The sequence below is a fragment of the Arvicanthis niloticus genome, chromosome 3 (genome assembly GCF_011762505.2).
Source record: "Arvicanthis niloticus isolate mArvNil1 chromosome 3, mArvNil1.pat.X, whole genome shotgun sequence".
NCBI lineage: Eukaryota > Metazoa > Chordata > Mammalia > Rodentia > Muridae > Arvicanthis > Arvicanthis niloticus.
The window spans coordinates 83,924,409-83,943,198 of record NC_047660.1 but is presented as its reverse complement, the minus strand read 5'-3'; the positions used below and the strand labels follow the sequence as shown (position 1 = coordinate 83,943,198).

Sequence of the window (18,790 nt, the reverse complement as noted above, 5' to 3'; positions counted from 1 at the left end):
TTGGTAAGGTAGAGCAGGTCTGAGACCCAGGGACTCGGTGGGTACACACTTGAGATTTAGGCAACTCCTCACTCCCTGCCAAATTCCTGGCCTGGAACACCTGCACTCCCCACATAAGGAACCTACCGATGATCACGTAGGCCCAGAACAGAGCTCTCCAGCCTAATGAGGTACCTAGAGGACCTGAGGATTTAGCTAATAAGCTTCCCATCCCAGACATTCCTCCCTGTAAAAGGTATTTAATCTTAAGTCAACCCTGAGAAGTTGGTACGGTACGGTATGCCTCCATTTTTCATGGCGAACGACATGGAAACAGTTTAGAACCATGGACTGTCTCTTTCATCAAGAGCCTCCATGGGGAGCCATGGAAAAGGCATTAGACTACCAAGCTGCAGCTTAATTTCCCCACAGAAGGCCTCTCTGCACTCCCAGCCACAACCGCCACCAAGCTAAAGACAATCACCACTGAGGCAAGCCACAGGTCCTCTTCCCCCTGGCCCCAGGCTGAATACCATCCTCAGCCTGTGCCTCTGACTCTGCTCTCGACAACTCCTCTGCTCTCAACTCTTTACAACTCAGTGGCACCTGAATGTCCACGAGACTGGAAACACCCGGTCCTGGCCTCATTGTGGGCTCATAGACCCTCAACACTATTGTGTACTTCTCTGTGTGGTTTTCTAGCCGCGACTAGCTGCCCGGAAGTTAGGGAATACCAGCTTCAGTTTTTTCGTATCTCAGACTGAGCCTTCCCACCCAAAGCGATGCTTCAGCGCTTCCCCAAAGCCCAGCAACCGCCTGGGTGGGGTGGGATAAGTGCAGTCAAGCTCCTTGAGTTTCGCATCCCCAACAGCTGTGCCCTGTGCAGGCAGGATGCAGACCCACACTACCTTAGCTACATCAAACCTGTTTCCTCTAAAACTTGCTTCCAGCACATTTCCAGAGCAGCTAGCTCACCCATCCAGCCTTTCAGACTGTTACAGTCAGGACTTCAGCTAAGCCGTGAACTTTCTCAGCACATAGAGACTGGATGGCAAATGATGCCAGCTAACCTTCCTTTAACAAAACCAGTTTTCCTATTTCCCATTGGGCCTCAGAAAGAAAATTTTCACCCTAATTCAGCAAGAGGCAAACAAAAGATCGTTGTCCCAGTCCCTTAGGTTGGGGTGAACGGAATGGTTCTGGTTATTTTACGAATTAGAGATACGTTGTCATTTAAAAGGGTGATTTGCAAATGTTGTAGCTTTGGACAGGGAGGAAATTAGAGAATTTAGACCCAGGAATTTCTACCTTTCCTCTTTGTTTGTTTGTTTGTTTGTTTCTTGAGACAGGGTTTCTCTGTATAGCCCTGGCTGTCCTGGAACTCACTCTGTAGACCAGGCTGGCCTCGAACTCAGAAATCCGCCTGCCTCTGCCTCGCAAGTGATGGGATTAAAGGCATGCGCCACCACTGCCCAGCCCCCTTTCCTCTTCTTTATCTTTCTTTCTTAGGTAAAGGAAGGAGGTGGAAAATAAAAGGGTTAGTAATATTATAGAAAAATAGGGATAGGATATTAAATTTACTCTTAAAGCATTTTATAGCCATAAGCTTACATTGGTAGTAATCTTTATATTTGACTCAAAATTGAAGTTATAATTTCTTACATTGGCACAGAATTTATATATTGATACAGGTTGAATGTTTTCATTGGTATAAATCTTTGTATATTGATACAAAATTTAAAATTAGTTTTGTTACTCTTGGATAGGCATTGTGCCTATGCAACTCATTAAAGAATACAATATCCAGTCCTTTTAATAACTGCTATTACAAACTATTTAGGATGATTAAGTAATGCAAGTTAATAGTGAGATAATGAAGCTCATGGTCATATTAGATCCTAATTTAATTACAACAAGTGTTTTCAAGATTATTTAAATAGTGAATAGCTACACAATTCAGATAGATAAGATAGATAGATAGATAGATAGATAGATAGATAGATAGATAGATAGATAGTCTTCAAAAGCATCAGAGAGCCACAGAATATGGCATTTAATATTATTTCATTATTAAAGATCATTTGAATACGAGACATGTGTGCTCCTGACAGTACCCCCATCCTACTTCAAGGAAGACATTGAGCCTCATTAACCTCCAGGCAGAGTTGCTTCAATCCTGGCAAGGTAGCCACTGGGCAAGAATTGCCCTAATTCATCTGCAATTAGTTAACTCATCTGGGATAGCTGACTGCTAAGCTCTGCCAAGACAGGGTAAGTTAGGCCTTCATAATTCCTGCTTCACTTAAGGTCAGTCAGATGGTTCTGGGCCAGAAGGCTGAAGACAGATGCTCCAACATTATAAGGAATTAAAGGACTGTCCAGGCAGCCAGCTATCTCTACAAATTGTATAATTTTGGAAGCTATGCCTTTGCTCTTCCTACATTTTCAGGTGTTATTTAATGCCTTCTCAGATCTTTGACGGGGTTGAAGACTAGTTATAGTCTCATAATTGAACTTAAGCTGTTTAGCATTAAAGAAGAAATTCCAGATGTGAAAGGATGGGTTTCAGATGGTAATGCAAATTAAAGTCAGCATAACTCAGGCACGGAAGTGTAAACTCTTTAAGTTAGGATAGATGATAGAATGCTTTATCTAAATTGACAAATATGATGGACTGGGTATTAAGTGTATATCATACCTTAAAATTTTTATTAATTGTTATAGTTGTGCTCAATTTGTATCTGAGAAAAACAGCCTTTTTAATTGGACAAAAGGGGCAAATGTTGTGAGTTGCCCCATGCTGTTTGTATTCTGATGTTAATTCTGCTTCCTTGAGAGGGGTTAACAAGCAGTCTGATCCATATTCAGGTGATCTCATGTGGACCTTTTCATTCTAACTGGTCAATAAAGGCTAGAGCCTGTGACTGGGTGGTGGAGGGGAAAGGTGGGATGAGAGGTTTGGGAGAGTGAGGGAGGAGAAGGAAAGAGGCAGGATGGAAGAAGAGGAGGAACAGAACCGCATAGCCCGGAGAAACCGCAATTAGCAAAGGGTCTTATAGCTGGGGAATGTTAGTATAGTACTAGATCTGCCCAGTCTAGACTTATAGCTTATAATTATAACTAGATTGTGTGTTTTTCATATGGGTTTATTGGGGTTGGAAATTACTGCAACAGGTTTATAAATGCTAGGGTCCTGAGAAGGTACGGGTTGTTGTTTTTTGTTATTGCTAGTGGTTTGTCAAGTAGTCATGCACAGAGAAGAAACAAGACTTCCTGACAGTGAAGATCAAACTTGCCCCAAGGAACTTAGTGGCCCCAGTCAACAGGAAGTAGTCTAATGAAAACACACCCTCCCTTTCCAGCTCCTGACTTTATCCAAGGATATCTTTCCTTTCTTCTCATTTTTTTCTTGTATCTAATGTTAGAAGGTTCAAAGAATGGAAGAAAAGGGGTGGAAAAGGGTGGGAGAAAGACCCCATTAAGCAGCCAAAGACAGCTACAAGTAGGTCTCTGATTCCTGTGCCGTTTCTTGAGCTCCTTTCCTTCTGTTGATTTGTCTTGTCCAAATCTGAAGGTATAATTTTTGTTTTATGTTATTATATTTTTTGTTATAACTTTATTTAGGTAAAGGTTAACAACGGAACTGTCCCTCATACCTGCTGGGAAAAAGAAAACTCATTTTCTCCAATATAGTTGATATACACTGGGTCTGTCAACCACTCCAGAACAGGCCTCACATTAAGGAGTAGTTGACCAACATATGATGGACTACACACGTTGTGTGTGTTGGGGGGGGGGGGGGACTTGGTCAGTTTAGTGGGTTTTGTTTTTTTCCTTTCTTGGGGTGGGGGAGGTTGTTGATTGAATTGGGTTTTTGCAAAAGAACTTGAAGTAGGGTGCATAGGGAGGGGAAGAGGATCTGGAAAGATTTGGGAGAGGGGAAATATGATCAAAATATATTTAAATTTAACAATTGTTTTAAGTAAGAAAAAATAAAGATTAAAAAGAAAGGAAAGCCCTGCATACTCCAGCTCTAAGGTTCAGTTCACTCCTGGTAGTGATACATGCTCAAATATAAGTCTATTCTGCTGAGTGAAATGCAATTGTAAAACACCATCTGCAGCCACTGGGCTGGGGTCAGCTAGTACAAAAGGTGCCTTAACCAGCAAAGCTGGAAGCAACCTGGGTCTTATCTGAGTCTAGTCATAATGACTCTTAACACCTTGGGAGGGAGCAGGTAGTTCCACTCAAGGCCTAATGTAGTTGAAAACAAGCCTGTCCTGTGGGTGCACAGGAAGCCACCTGATGCCCAAGCAGGTCTTGAGGCTGTGAGGTTTGGCCTCTGCACAGTGTGGTTTTTCTGTTTTGACATCCTGCTCCCCAGAGTGAAGTCAATTCTGCTTGGACTCTGCTGCTGATCCTCTAGTGGTTTTCAACCTTACTAATGCTGCAACCCTTTAATATATAGTTCTTCATGTAAATTTTTGTTGCTACTTCATAATTATAATTTTGCTATTGTTATTAATTATATTGTAAAAAAAAAAAATCTGTTTTCTGATGGTCTTAAGCAATTCCTAGGAATTGTTCGACTCCCAAAGGGGTTTCAGGCCACAGATTGAGGAACACTGCTCTAGGGGGTCTTTTTGATGCCTGATGTAGCCTAGGTTTAGACATTTATTCTGCAAATATTAGTCTAGCAGTTAAGTGTCAAGGGGCTTTGCAGTGTACTGGGCTTTACAGGGGTACAGGAGCTTTGGAGACAGGTTTCAAGTCTACAGCATGGACTTAGTGTATTTCCCTCTCTTAAGTGGGATGTGCCTTCCTCCATTCCTCCCTGGAGTAGAGGGAGAACTGCTGTGGGCAACCCTTCCCACATGGATGGGTCTTGTTCTGTTACAGTAACTGCAGGTACTATGGTCTCTTCTGATTTCCTCAGCACTGTGAAGACATTTTGGTGTGTGACTAGTTGCTCAATTTGATGAGTCTGACTACTACCAGATCTTAGCCACCCCCTTCATGCAACCCCAAACTTCATCTTTTTTTTTTTTTTGAAATTATAAGTGTTTTGCTTTCATGTATATATATGTCTATGCATCATGTGCACACAGTGCAGACCAGGACAAAAAGGAAGCTAGTTACAGATAACTGTAAGCTGCCATGCTCAGAATCAAGCTGGGTTCCTCTGGAAGAGCAGTCTGTGCTCTTAATGCCAAGCCTTCTCTCCAATCCCCTCACCCTCAAACCATTTAATTACTTTTATTTTTTACAATCTCCTAGTCCACCCTCCCACAGTTCCCCATCCCATTCTTCTTTCCTTGTCTCCAAGAAAGGATGACCCTTCCCCTACCCTAATAGTCCTCCCTACTCCCAGGGACCCCAAGTCTGTAAAGGGTTAGGTGCATCTTCTCTCACTGAGGCCAGACCAGGCAGTCCTCTGCTGTATGTGTTGGGGGGCCTTGAACCAGCTAGTATATGCTGCCTGGTTAGTGGCTCAGTGTCTGAGAGATCTCAGGGATCCGGATTAGTTGAGACTGCTGGTCTTCCTATGGGGTCGCCCTCCTCCTCAGCTTCTTCCAGCCTTTCCCTAATTCAACCATAGGGGTCCCCAACTTCAGTCCATTGGTTGGGTGTAAGTATCTGTGTCTGTGTCAGTCAGCTGTTGGGCCTCTTGGAGGGCACCCATGCTAGGCTCCTGTCTGTAAACACAGCATAGCTCAGTAATAGTAGCAAGCCTTGGAGCCTCCCCTTGAGATGGATCCCAAGTTGGGCTGGTCACTGGACTGCCTTTCCCCCAGGCTTTTCTCCATTTTTGTTCCTGCAGTTCTTTTAGACAGGTACAATTCTGGGCCCTGACCCTCAATACCTTTTTAAAACCAAAATTCACTTTTTAGTTTTGAATGTTAGATCTTCTTAAAGTTAAGGGGAAATTCATGACACAAAGATGAAAAAGAATCAAGTTAATACATTAGACTTACACATAAAGGATTCTTAATTCTATTTCACATAGATGTTCAGCTTAAAAAAAAAACAAGACATTAAATATATTGCTGACCATTTTTATTTAAATATATTCATCTTGAAAGAGAGGAAACTACACAAAATATTTTATATAAATGTAAACATGCATGTCTACATCAGAATTAAGCAAAATAAATTTTTAGGCACAAGATTTTAAATATCATTAAAGGACACAAGGAATCTAAGACAGAAATAACAAGAAACAAAAACACACAGTTCCTAACACTTGAGTTGGTCTTCCAAGCTACTGGTTAAGGCCTGAGTTTCAGAAAGTTTATGTTCCTTGCCAAGTGGAAAGATTCAGTTTGGCTGTTCTTAATACATATCTACAAAACAATTCTCTTTTAAAATAATTAATAAATATCACACATGTACACACATGTACACACACATACTAACACTAACCAGTCTCTCAAAAAAGGGAAGGACTTTGGAATTTTCAAGTTTCCCTATTACTACAGCATACCATCACAGAGAAAATTATTCTGCTACAGAAATAAACTAACAAGTGGCATTATTACAAATCTCTAGTTTATCTGTATTGCATTTTCCCAATGTTTTTCAAAGGATTGCCATGGCATCATCTCTGTAGAATTAGTCTATCCACCTCACCCAAGTGAACATTGCATAGAGCAAATAAAAGATAATTTACAGATTCAGTAGAGACTCGCATGGACATTGTGCACATATTTCTATACACAATGTCTCAACGCCTGGAATGTTTCCCTATGTTTACCCTCCATCCTTCACTAGTAGTTCTCTCTGTATCTTCCCCAACCAGAGCACGAGCACCTGCATGTCTAGTTCTGTGATGACAGTCCCTGCTCTTGAGGCGCTAATACCAACCAGACCAGGTAGAACGGTAGTTTGTATACACACCAGGGCGTACCCATATGTTGAAAGAAATGAAGAGTTTGTGAAATAGTGACTGAGGAGCTCTGGAGAGAGGTTTAGACTGGGTGAAGAGGAGAGGAGAGCAAAGGCACAGCGACAGGAAGGGAGTCCTTTGGTTGGCACAAGGATACCCCTGAGAAGCCATCTGGGAGGCTACATTCTGGATTTCCAAAAACAGCTTTCTTATTCTGGAGGGGGAAGCAGAAAGAACCACCGAAGGATTTGTGCAGAGAGCAAAAACTGGAACCATCTACAAAATGATGTGTGGTGCTGGGCAGGCCAGGTGACTGGGTAGTGTGAGGCACAGAAAGCTCGATTTATCAAGCCCAGTGCCATATGCAGTACTTCCTATGGCAACCGTCACTGACTAGCATGCCAACACCACAGTTCCGTCTACACAAACCAAGGCTTTTGGAGAAAAACGGGACAAAGGGAGACTCAAATAGGCATTTTTAGTTCAAGTTCCTGGAACCTGCCACAGTTTGAACAGGTTAAGAGCAGTAAAACAATTCAATTCCCACATCTAGTGACAATTCAAGTCACCCAATCATAACCTTCACCTTCCCTGAGCTATCATTTCCAAAGAATTACAAAGCAACTATCAGTCTGCTATAAATAGGTTCCCACCTGCTACTGGATCCAGGGAGCATCTCCCAGTGGGCTGAGACTAGCACAGGTAGTAGTGCATACTCTGCATCTGAACTTATGCAGAGTGGTGCTGATGTGCTGCTGGGTAATGGCCTCTACCCCATCTCAGCTCACTTCAGCCTCTGTGTGGATCAAACAGTTGATCTATATGGTACGTTGACTGCATAGTTGACCTATATGACCTAAGGTCCCACCATGGACCATTCATTTCCTTTTTAGGTCCAGACCACCTTCCTCCACTAGCACAGGAGGAAAGGGGTGAGTGGAGAAACCCGAGGAAAGAACAGCATTATTAATGTCTTAAAGCAAAGACAGGGATTTCCTAGGATATATTCATTCAGACTACAGAGATGGGCAGTGACACACAAGTCACTACACACTTCCTCAACGTGGAACACTGACTAGTGACCAGTTTCCAGCAAGAACATTCATTTGGAAATGGCACATTGCAAAAGGCAATCTTGTGATTCTCTTCTATAAAAATAGCCCATCAGACAGGGAGTTAGGCTCAAACAGTGGCACAAAAGCAAACGAAGCTTCCGAAGATGGCTCCATACCGCCAAACTCCTGTCACAATTCTCATCGTGGAGGCTTGCTGCAGGTTAATCTGCCCAGAGGTTTCTCACTACATCCCTCTTTGATTCCTACCCTCCAAACATCCTTGGAATAAAGAACAACCTAGGGATTGATCCTAATGAAAGCAAAAGCCTCAGATGAGCTGAGGATGTGTGTCAGCATGGCAGCTGCTGTTGTATCTGCTCACTCTGCCTCGAATGTGCTGGAACTGCCTGAGCCTGAATCCAAGTTGAATGCCAGCAATGCTTTTGTCTTTTGGAATCCAATAGAAAGTTCCATGCAAAAGAATCTGAAGCCTGCTAGTGTAACTCAAAAGAGGAAGTAGTGAGCAAGCTTGCCCAGGGACAGGTGACTGGCCGTTCCTGGCTGTGTGCTTCCCTTTTCCTAGCTGTGCTGGACTGAGCTATTGAATCTCCAGCGCACACGCGCGTGCACACACACACACACACACACACACACACACACACACACACACACCTGACCCAAAGACTCTGCCAAGGCCAACTTCTATGGTCTTGTCAAACTAGGTCACAAAAACTTCCTTACCACTTTGTATCAACACTGTAAAGTGGTCTTAATGTATTTCTATGACACAATTTGAGAATCTCTTTTCTTTCCATGCCCTTAAAAGACTTGTATTTTATACTGGTAGAGACCACCCAGCTGAACTGAGGGCTGCTGAATTACTGGCCTATGAAGATACAGACTTTGAGTGTCCTAGACTAGGGTACATTGGTCTGTTTTTCATTAACAATGTTAACCAAATAAAACAGAATTCTGTTAGTTCTCCTATAGTTATACTTAAACTCTGAATCAAGAGATTGTTCAAAAATTACATGAGAAAATCACCCACCACCACCAAGTTAAAGACTGAGTATCTGAGTGCTTCCAGGCCTTAACTCCTATTGGCTCTGACCCACAACACCCTCCTGTGGCATGCATCCCGGCAGAAGTAGCTGGGTCCTGCAGCATGTGTTTGCGTACCAGAAAGCGGATTTCAAAAGCCTGGCGTTAGTCATCACTGTCACTGCCAGACTCACTTAGCTGCAGGTCATTTCCTGTGAAAGAAAACAAAATCAAGCTGAAAGCACAGCCACTAGCGACCTCCCTGTGCTCTACCTGTAACACAGCTCCCTGCACTTTAATGTCTTATTTTGCCTTCACTTAAAATACCAAGACTTACGATTCTTTGGCTGGATGCTCAGCTAGCACATCACAGTAAAAGCTTGTTAATCATGGCTGGAGGGATGGCTCAAAATGAAAGAGCACTCGTTGCTATTGCAGAAGACCCAGGTTTGATTCCTAGCACCTACATGGTGGCTCATAACCATCTGTAACTCCAGTCCCAGGGGATCCAATGCCCTTTCTGGCCTCCTCAGGCATCAGTGCATGTGGCGCAACACACAAAAGATAAAAGGCCAACTTCTATGGTCTTGAAGCAGGCAAAACACACAAAAGATAAAAAGAATAAATAGAATTTAAAAATTAAAAAGCAAACAAAATGAAAAACCAAAAAAAACTTTGCTAATTCAATTTATTAGGCAGGAAAACCTATTTGGCTCATGGAAAAGGCTGGTGCAATCGCACTTTTGAAAAAAAAAAAAACACTATTTTAATCATGTGTAAAGTACAGTTTGGTACTGCTTGCTAGAACTGAAGAGGAGCAGCGAAACATTATGTTAATAAATAGCAAGAAAATATAAATAACAGAGCATTTGTCAGACTAGTTCACATTAAGTTGATTTATAATTAGATTGATGTGTATCAAAGTTTGGCTTGCATGCATGTCTGTACACCATGTTGGTGTCTGGCACCCTTAGAGGCCAGAAGAGGAAGTTGGATCCCCTGGAACTGGAGTGGTTGTGAACTGTCACGTGTGTGCTAGAAATTGAACCCAGGTCATCTGCAAGGACAAGTGCTCATAAACCCTAAGCTACCTCTGTAGCTTCATTAAGGTGCTTTAGAAAAAGCTAAGTAGAGCTAGGTGTGGTGGCTCATTCCTATAATCTCAGTACCAAAAGGCTGAGGCAGGAGAATCACAAACTCAAGGCCAGCCTGGTCCTATGCCATCATCCCAAATACCAAAAGAGCTAAGGAAGAGGCTTCCCATTTTGGAAGCTGAGTGCTATTTACACCTGTAGTACAATGTCCTCTCTGCCCATCTCTGTCCAAGGTATTTATACTACTTTAAATCTTCAGTTTGAACTAGTCAGCTCTTAGGAAGCTCCAGTTTCTTATTTGGTATGTAGGTACCTAGGATTTAAGAGGACTCGACACTTTAAGCTCACATAACAGAAATGGGTATAAAAGAACCTTAGCTGATACCAGCTGGATGAAAGTGAAAGTCTGTATTTCCAACTTCTAGCCCAGATTTTCTCTGTCCCTGGAACCTTTTCAGAGGACCCATCCCCATCCCAAGGACTTACTTTTCTGACTGTGAGGACAGACTTTCTACCTGAACCTCAACATACACAGCAAATAGGGCACACCAGCCAAAATGCTGAGGCGCTTGAGGTTGGCAGGTGGAGGGGTTGGCAGTGGCCTGAATGGGTGGATGGAGGTCAGGCATGCTCCTTCCTACATATCCAAGACACTGCACAGCTTGCAAGAAGGCATTCCCCAGCCTGGAATGTCCACAGTGCTGAAACTATTAATGACTGTAGCAGGGTTACAACACTGCAGGGTTACTCAGGTCTGTGATCCTACTTCTGCTGCCAGGCCTTCCAAGTTCCTCAAATGAAGATTACCAGGAGGGAGACTATTCACCATGCAAGATTCCAGGGAGACAGCAGAACCGCCCCACTCTGAAACAAAACTGACTTTATTTTGGCTTTCCTGTCTTATATCAATTGGAGGAAAAGCTACCCAAACATAACAACATTCCTTCTTTTCTCTTGCCAAAGGCTAAGAGGTGTCCAAAGAAGGTAATTAACTTTTAAAGACCAGGAAGTAGGCAATGGAGGCCTATCTTAAACCTGGTATATAGAAAAACAAAGAGCCTACACAATCAAGTTTTAGCATTCTGCAGAAGTCATAGCCATAAGTAAGGAGAAAAAGAAAAAAAAGACTGGGAGTTTTGGGCCTTCCCAGTTTGTCTACATCAAGATCGCCCATGTCCCTAAATGCTTAGAGTTGATAGGTTCAAGGCACAAGCTGCATATGGCCCTCCCTGTCTCAGCCACCAAAGGAGGGCACACTTACTGAGCGTGTTCATGAGCTGAGAGCTTCCTTGGGGCCGGCTGGTTCCATTGGCCACTGCAGGCCTGCTGTTGTAGGGCTGCTGGTGTGAAGGCTGGGGGGGAGAGGCTGGGCCATTGTCTTCGCCTGCGCTGCTGGAGCTGTCATCGTCGCTCCCTGAGGAGCTCTCAGAGTCGGAGGAACTGCTCCCACTGCTGCTGCTCATCTGCTCAATAATGTCGACCTCAGCTCTCAGCTCTGCAACAACACAACTGGGATGAGCAGAGAAAGCAACTGCAGCACGGGATTCCTATCCTCCTCGCTTCCCGAGGAAGCACACTGACCCCCAACCAACAAGAATACCTACTCTGTCTCCAGGGTTGATGGCAATACTGAATTCACCAAAATAAGCAAAAGGCCTGTTTTAGAATGACTCTTCTGTGTAAGAAACACATCAGGGTTATTTGTTATTCCCTTAAATAAATAAATAAATAAATACTTTTAATAACAAATAACCCTTAAATAAAGTATTTATTTAAGGGAATAACAAATATTCCCTTAACCTAGGAATATTTGTTATGTGTGTGCCATACCTAGCAGTTGGACACTGAAGTTAGGAAGATCTTAAGTTCAAGACCTGACTGGGCCACAAGTAAGAAAAAAAGAATAGAAAAGTGTTTTTCTAGCAATTGAAAGTCTGAGGGCTTATTTTTAGATCTTCCTGTCTTAGTTTCTCTCTCTGTTACTGAGATTAAAAACTCTTGACAGAAGAAAGGATTTATTTTTGCTCACAGTTCTAGGTCTAGCCTATAAGGGATGTCACAGAGGCAGAAGCTTGAGGCTGAGTCACTCCACATCACAGTCTAGAGCAGAAGACGGCTGAAGCTTCTGCTCGTGCCAGTGACTCAAGCCCAGGGAATGGTGCTGCACACTTGTGTGCATCTTCCTCATCTAATCTAGACAATACCTCAGAGCATGCCCAGAGGCTAAATAAGCTCTCACAGGAGTGCCAAGAGGCATGTCCCTAAGGACTTCAGATCCTGCAAGCTGACAGCACTAAAAATCACAACTGCTCAATGACCAGATCGATGTCAACAGACTTTCTAAGCCTGAGTCACCTTGGGTCCTTTCTGAGCCCCTAAGAAGCCTGTAAGAAGCCCTGGCAAGGGAGGGCAAAAGGTGAAATGCCACACCCTCTTTTGACTCTCACACATTTGATCATGGCTATGCTTGGCCTGCATTCTTTGTGGATGTCTACAGAGGTGGAAAAAACAGGTTTTCCCTAACCAATCCAACGTCCCTGAATACATGTGGGACTATCAATACAGCTGTAAATTTTTCCTGTCCCAACATCACCATGGCCTTACATGGCTCTGGCCCACTCTTGGCCCAATTCCCATTACACTACAGTGGAAACTTCCACAATAGGATTCTAGAATCAGAGTGGGAAAATGGCAAAGAGGTGCCATAGCTGTTTAAAACTCAGGGTGACTGGTCTATGAGAAGACAGATTTCTAACGGTAAGAAAGGCAAACTCCCAGGAACAAGCCTTCAACTCCTCCTATTTTCTGCTATTAGGGATTGATTTTTGTTCCAGAAAACTTATAAATGTGAAATATGCTTAGCCCATAATGCCTGAGAGTCTGGAGGACCAGAACACTCTGCCATGTGGGACGAAAGTCAAGGTACGCTGTCTCAAGTCTGCGAAGGAAAGGCAGACCTCTATGTCCTTCTGGACCAGATTCCATCCCACTGGCCTCGGCCTTTCAGAATTCCATGCTTTGAGTCAGCAAAGAACATCTAACTCTGGTATTCGTGGAGTTCCCTTAGTAAAGCACTTATATTTGCATATACTGATCAGTAGATGAGCCCAGAAGCAACACACCTAGAATATTCTTTCTGGCCCTTCAAGCTCAGCAAAGCTTTGGTTGATAGAAATCCTTATTTAAACCCTAAGCTTCTAAGAAGACAGTCACACTCAAGCCACCACTCCTGGATTCACAATAAAGTCTCAGTCCTCACGAGCTCCAGGGCAGGGAACTCTGTTGAAATAAGTAGTAGCGAGCTCTCTGAGCTCCCGGGGAACACCCTGCCCACCCCACATGCTGGCCCGCCAGCTCTGGCTCTGTACCTCTTTTGATGTCATCCAGCTGGGGCTCAGGTGAGGGGTTATCCTTCAAGGGAGAAGTTTTGGGTCCAGCTGGAGGCTTTGTTGGGGCTCGGAATGGCATGGGTGGAGGTGGAGGGGGCGGCTGTGACGGCTGTGGGGGTTGTGGGGGACGAGTGGGTTGCTGTTCCATTCGGGCTTGAATTTTGCTGCTTCCCTCAGCTCTGAAATAGACATTAAGTCAAGAGGCAAAACAGCATTTCTCAAGATCACTAAGCACACAGGCAGCATTTGCAGAACCAATGTTCGTTCCCGTGAAAATCTAATCTTTTAATTTCACCACGAGAACACACTCAATGCTCATATTTCCAACTGTGATGGCAGAGTCGGCGAAATGAGCCTCTGTCTGCAAGGCGCTCATTTCTTTTCCTTTCTAAATCAGGATCTAGCTATATACACTCTAGCATTCAAGATCCTTTAGCCACAGTCTTCCAAGAGCTGAGGTTACAGATGTGCCACATCTAACATAAGCTCAGCAAGGAGATAAAACACAGACACAATGTGATTAAGCATGTTTACAAGAAAGTATCATACTACGACTTAAGTTCAATATAAAGCTGTAATAATAAACATACAAGTTTCTGGAGAAACTGGATTATGAACTAGCCTAATGGTTATTAGCTAAGCATCTACACAAATCCCCGAGAGATCTCTGCAGGTTCTGACCTAGTAAGTCGGAGATTCTGCGAGTATAACAAGTACCCAGGAGGTATACTGATAGTCCCCAAATCACAGAGTAGATAGAGAACAGAACGCCAAGGAGTATCCCAGGAGTAGCACGTTTAAAACAGGCCTTGATACAAACCAACAAATGGTAGGATAGAACCGGGTACTGTGGGCACTTTGTCTGAGGTGAGGGCTTAGCTCTAGAAGTCAAATTAGGTAAAGCACAACTTCTGTAATCGCTAGTCTCCAAGAGAATAGAACCTTTCAAAAATTACTGGTAAAGATTAGGTGTACTACACCTAAAACATACTGGCCCACGATGATCTCAGTAAATGGGAGCTGTTTTCTTTTCTAGAGAAATGAGTGAAAGAAAACCAGAAACAGATATCAAGTTGTAATAGTCTTTAAAACCTAATTAGTGTTCTGTGAGAAGGAGAGGAGAGGAGGACTGGGAGGAGGGGGAGCTGTGACTGAGATGTAAATACATAAAAAAATGAATGAAAAACCCCTTATTCAGTGGACCTGTGATTTAGCTCAGTGGTAAGGCACCAGCCTGCCATGTGTAAACCTCTGGATCCTGTGCCTAGTGCCCCCCATGAGAATCTTAATCATTATCTTATAATAATTGCTGTATTACAGTATGTTTATGTAATGAATTGACTTTCAAATAAACTCTGATGTCCAATGAACACAAAAGTTCACTATTTTAGAAATTAGGAAACATTTTTTTGTTATTGTTTTTAAGTTTTTTAAATTATAATTTTATTCATGCTATGCCTTCTGCCATGTGGGTCCTGAAGACTGAACTCAAGTCGTTAGACTTGGTGGCAAATTCCTTTATTCATTTAACAATCTTGCAAGACCACTGTTATTTTGTTTGTTTGTTTGTTTGTTTTAAGAAAGGGTCTCGTGTAATTCAGACTAGCTTCAAACTCACTATGCAGCTGCAGTTGGCCTTGAACTCTTGATCCTGCTGCCTCCAACTCTCAAATGCTGGGCTTACAGGTATGACCCACCACACTCAGTAGGCAAGGTTTTATTTTGATAGTATAAGCACCTCAAATATATCTTAATTTATAAGCAGTAATTTAATGAAGTTATGCAATTATTATTTTGTAATTTTAAGTCTATACATATAAAATGAATCCCCTACTTAGTAGTGTAAGAGCAATTATTGAGTCTGACAAAATTGGCTCAATTATAAACACCTTGTTCTCCCCAATGACTTCATGTTTTAGCTCTCAGAAGAATTATTTCTTTTTACTGTATTTGAGAAAAATGTACATTTTACATTGATGTGTCTAAGACAGGAATGGCTAATATTACCGATTGAACACTGAGCAAGCAGATGTTCATGCCCTTAGAAAACTAGACTAAATGCCACAAAGATGGAAACACGTATGGCTATTCTTTAGGAGAGCACCTGCCAGTACACGAGACCCTAGTTTTGACCCCTAGAGTACAAGAGGAAGGGAGGACACGGAAGCCGGCCATACCGTGTCTTCTTGACTTGAATGCTGCTGCTGAGCTTCTCCAGGACGTACTCTCCAGTGTCATGGTTAATAATGAGCACACAGTCTTTCTGATAAGGCCGTTTGTTCCCTTTGAACACTGTCATCGGCGGTGTGGACCCCTGTTTACCACAAATGTGCAAATACAAATACACCAATTATGAACAGTCCACCTTTACCAAGGACACTGCTTCATCCAATCCTTCATCAGAGCCACTCAAAAAGAATAATGACTGATCTGTCTCACTCCTCTGGCTTTCCAGGCAAAAGGAAAGGACAGTTATAGCAAGCACCTGGTTTTAGGTAACCAAGAAATATAGCAAGCCGGGCGGTGGTGGCACACACCTTTAATCCCAGCACTTGGGAGGCAGAGGCAGGCGGATTTGAGTTTGAGGCCAGCCTGGTCTACAAAGTGAGTTCCAGGACAGCCAGGGATACACAGAGAAACCCTGCCTCGAAAAAAACCAACCCCCCCCCCCCAAAAAGAAATATAGCAAAAAAACTTTAAATTACTAGGCAAATCTTTAAGAATGTGAGGAAATATTTCAAAGAATAGTAATGCACCAACTAAGGACAATTACCTTCGCCCCACACTACACACAGCTATCACTAATGGTTAGAGGAGAGAGTGATCTTTGTATTTCTTTGCGATTGAAGAACCCAGGGCTTCCCCCTCATGCAAACAACCAACACAAGCTTTCTCCAAGGGCAGCCAGCCCATCAGCCTGGTGAGTGGAAACTAACCAATGTTAGTCATCACCCAAGCCCTTCAACAGCTCCTCCCATGCTGCTCTCAGGCCAAAGGATGACATCTTTAAGGCAGCCCCCTGGCTCCACCACCCATCTCTGGGCTCTGTACTCTTTAGGAAGTAAGAATCTCTTATTCCTCATAGTTTTAACTGGCCTTCTACCTGCTATATTTTGACACTGTCTAAATTATTCAACCTTCTGCTAAGTTCAAATAACTCTTCTCTGGTTTTCCACAAGTGTTTATCTTGGTTTGGTTTGGAAACAGGGTCTCATGTAGCCCAGGCTAGCCTTATACTCTCTCACCTTGCTTCCACCTCTCAAAGGCTAGGATCATAGGACAGCATCCTATCCAGCAACTACTATATATTTCTATATTTAAATTCCGGACCCTAAGCTGCACAAAGGCAGAAAATGTACTGATTTGGTTTAAAGTTAATTCTTAGAGCCTGGTAATGGGCTAGTACATTGGACACTGATTTATATTTTATATTTAAAGAGTTAATTTGTTGTTCAGAATTTATAAAAGCACAAACCAAAACAACAACAAATTAAATTGCTTTAGCTCTTTAGCCCCTTATTGCACAGTAGAAACTTAGGTCTGAAGGGAATTTAGGGACCATGTTCTTAACCCCCTTGTTTTTCACTTGGGAAATTAAGGTCCAATGGGAGATGATGTAATCTTCCATGGACAGCATGTAATAAAACAGGAGTTTAAATGAAAAGACTATTTTTCCTCTGCTCAAGGGTTTCCAGGTCTGCTGCAGAGGCTGCACTCTGCCATCAGTTACAGAGCTTTCTGTGTTTGAGGACAAAGTGTGAAATGTGCTAAGAAGCTTCTCTATTCTAATTTTTTTCTGTTTATTTATTCTGTATGTGTTTGTGGTGTGCATGCATATACTCGTGTTTCCTGCATGTGGGCAGGGATATTCCAGGTGCATGTGTGTATATACATGTGTGCGGATATATACATGCACCTAGAAGCCCAACGCTGGCATCAGGCACCTTCCTCAGTTACTCTCCACTCTCCTTTTTTTGAGGCAGGGTCTTTTCCTGAACACAACTAAGTCTAGCTAGCCAGCTTTTCCCAGGCAAACTATGTCTTTGCCTCTGTAAATGTGGGCTCACAAGCAGCTGCCATGTCTGCCCAGCTTTTTACATGGGTTCTGAGGCACCCAAACTCCAATCCTCATGCTTGAGTACTTCATTTTCTCAAGCCATCTACCCAGCCCAAAATATCGTAAGCACAAATACAAGGTCTTCTTTCTGTTTTCCTTTGGCTGAACTAGGGATTGACCTAAGACCTCATACATGCAAGGCAAGCCCTCCATCACTGAGTTAACACCCTAGACTCAAAGTGCTGACCTGACCTTACAAAGTCTTTTCTTCCGAATCTTTGGTGCAGCTTTTAACTGAGTTCTTCACCCCTAAATTAGCTGGGTGTTTCGAATCTTTGGTTCCTGCCTGGGACCATCAGCCTGGACTGGATCCCTTACTAAATACAGAGATGTCACTCTGGCTTCTGGCTGCCTTCTGGCTGTTCTATGTTCAGGAGCAGCTATACACAGGGCACATAGAGCCCTTTTCTCCAGAAAAGGATAAATGTTATATCTATATGTCTATGCTTGGGATAAATGCTATACATGGCTAGCAAAGGGGCCACTGTCTAGATGGAACCTTGCCTACTATGTATTAGATGGACTGGGGGTGGGGGTAGGGGGTAAGGAATAAGGACAAAGAACTACCTTAAACTAAGCCCTGGGACACATGAGTAACAACCCATCTGACTCCTAAATTCCTTTTTTACTTATGTTAGCTCTTTAAAAATCTAAAAAAAATAAAAATAAAAAATAATAAATAAATATAAGGAAATTCAAACTGTAAATAAAACACAAGAGTTCGTTACATTAGACCAACACTGGAAACAACTTACAGGGATGTGTGGCAGCGTAATGGTGACTTCATCTCCTTTGCCAACCTGGAGCTCTCCTTCACAGGAAGTGTCTATCGATGCTGGCTTAAAATCGTCTAAAAGGAAACAATGGATATTTCCCACTGGGTGGATGAAAATGAAGACTTCTTAGGTATTTTAATTCCAGATTAAATAAAAACAGTTGAGAATTAAAAACGCATGCCTTTAATCCCTTTAATCGCAGCACTTGAGAAGCAGAGACAGGTGGATTTCTGAGTTCAAGGCCAGCCTGGTCTACAGAGTGAGTTCCAGGATAGTCAGGGCTACACAGAGAAACGCTGCTCAAAAAAATAAAACAAAACAAAAGCAACACAGCAAACATTCTTGACTATAAATCCTACATGAGATTGACCTCTTTTTGCACAGAAACCTTCAAAAATAGAATGTGCCTCATTCAAGTTCTCATTTTTGGGAGGTGGGGGAGACAAAACAAAA

At 42.8% G+C, this 18,790-nt stretch overlaps 1 protein-coding gene across 1 annotated transcript in view; it reads right to left on the bottom strand.

The window, feature by feature from the left end:
• Positions 1-6,019: 6,019 nt before the first annotated feature.
• Positions 6,020-18,790, bottom strand: part of Eaf1 (ELL associated factor 1) — a 14,502-nt gene continuing 1,731 nt past the window's right edge. Inside the window, exons 2-6 of the mRNA XM_034497417.2 lie at positions 18,317-18,411; positions 15,622-15,758; positions 13,424-13,623; positions 11,317-11,550; positions 6,020-9,173 (exon numbers count right to left, since the gene is read on the bottom strand). Coding sequence (XP_034353308.1) covers positions 9,127-9,173; positions 11,317-11,550; positions 13,424-13,623; positions 15,622-15,758; positions 18,317-18,411 — 713 coding nt within the window. The 3' untranslated portion in view covers positions 6,020-9,126. The remainder of the gene's footprint in view (positions 9,174-11,316; positions 11,551-13,423; positions 13,624-15,621; positions 15,759-18,316; positions 18,412-18,790) is intronic.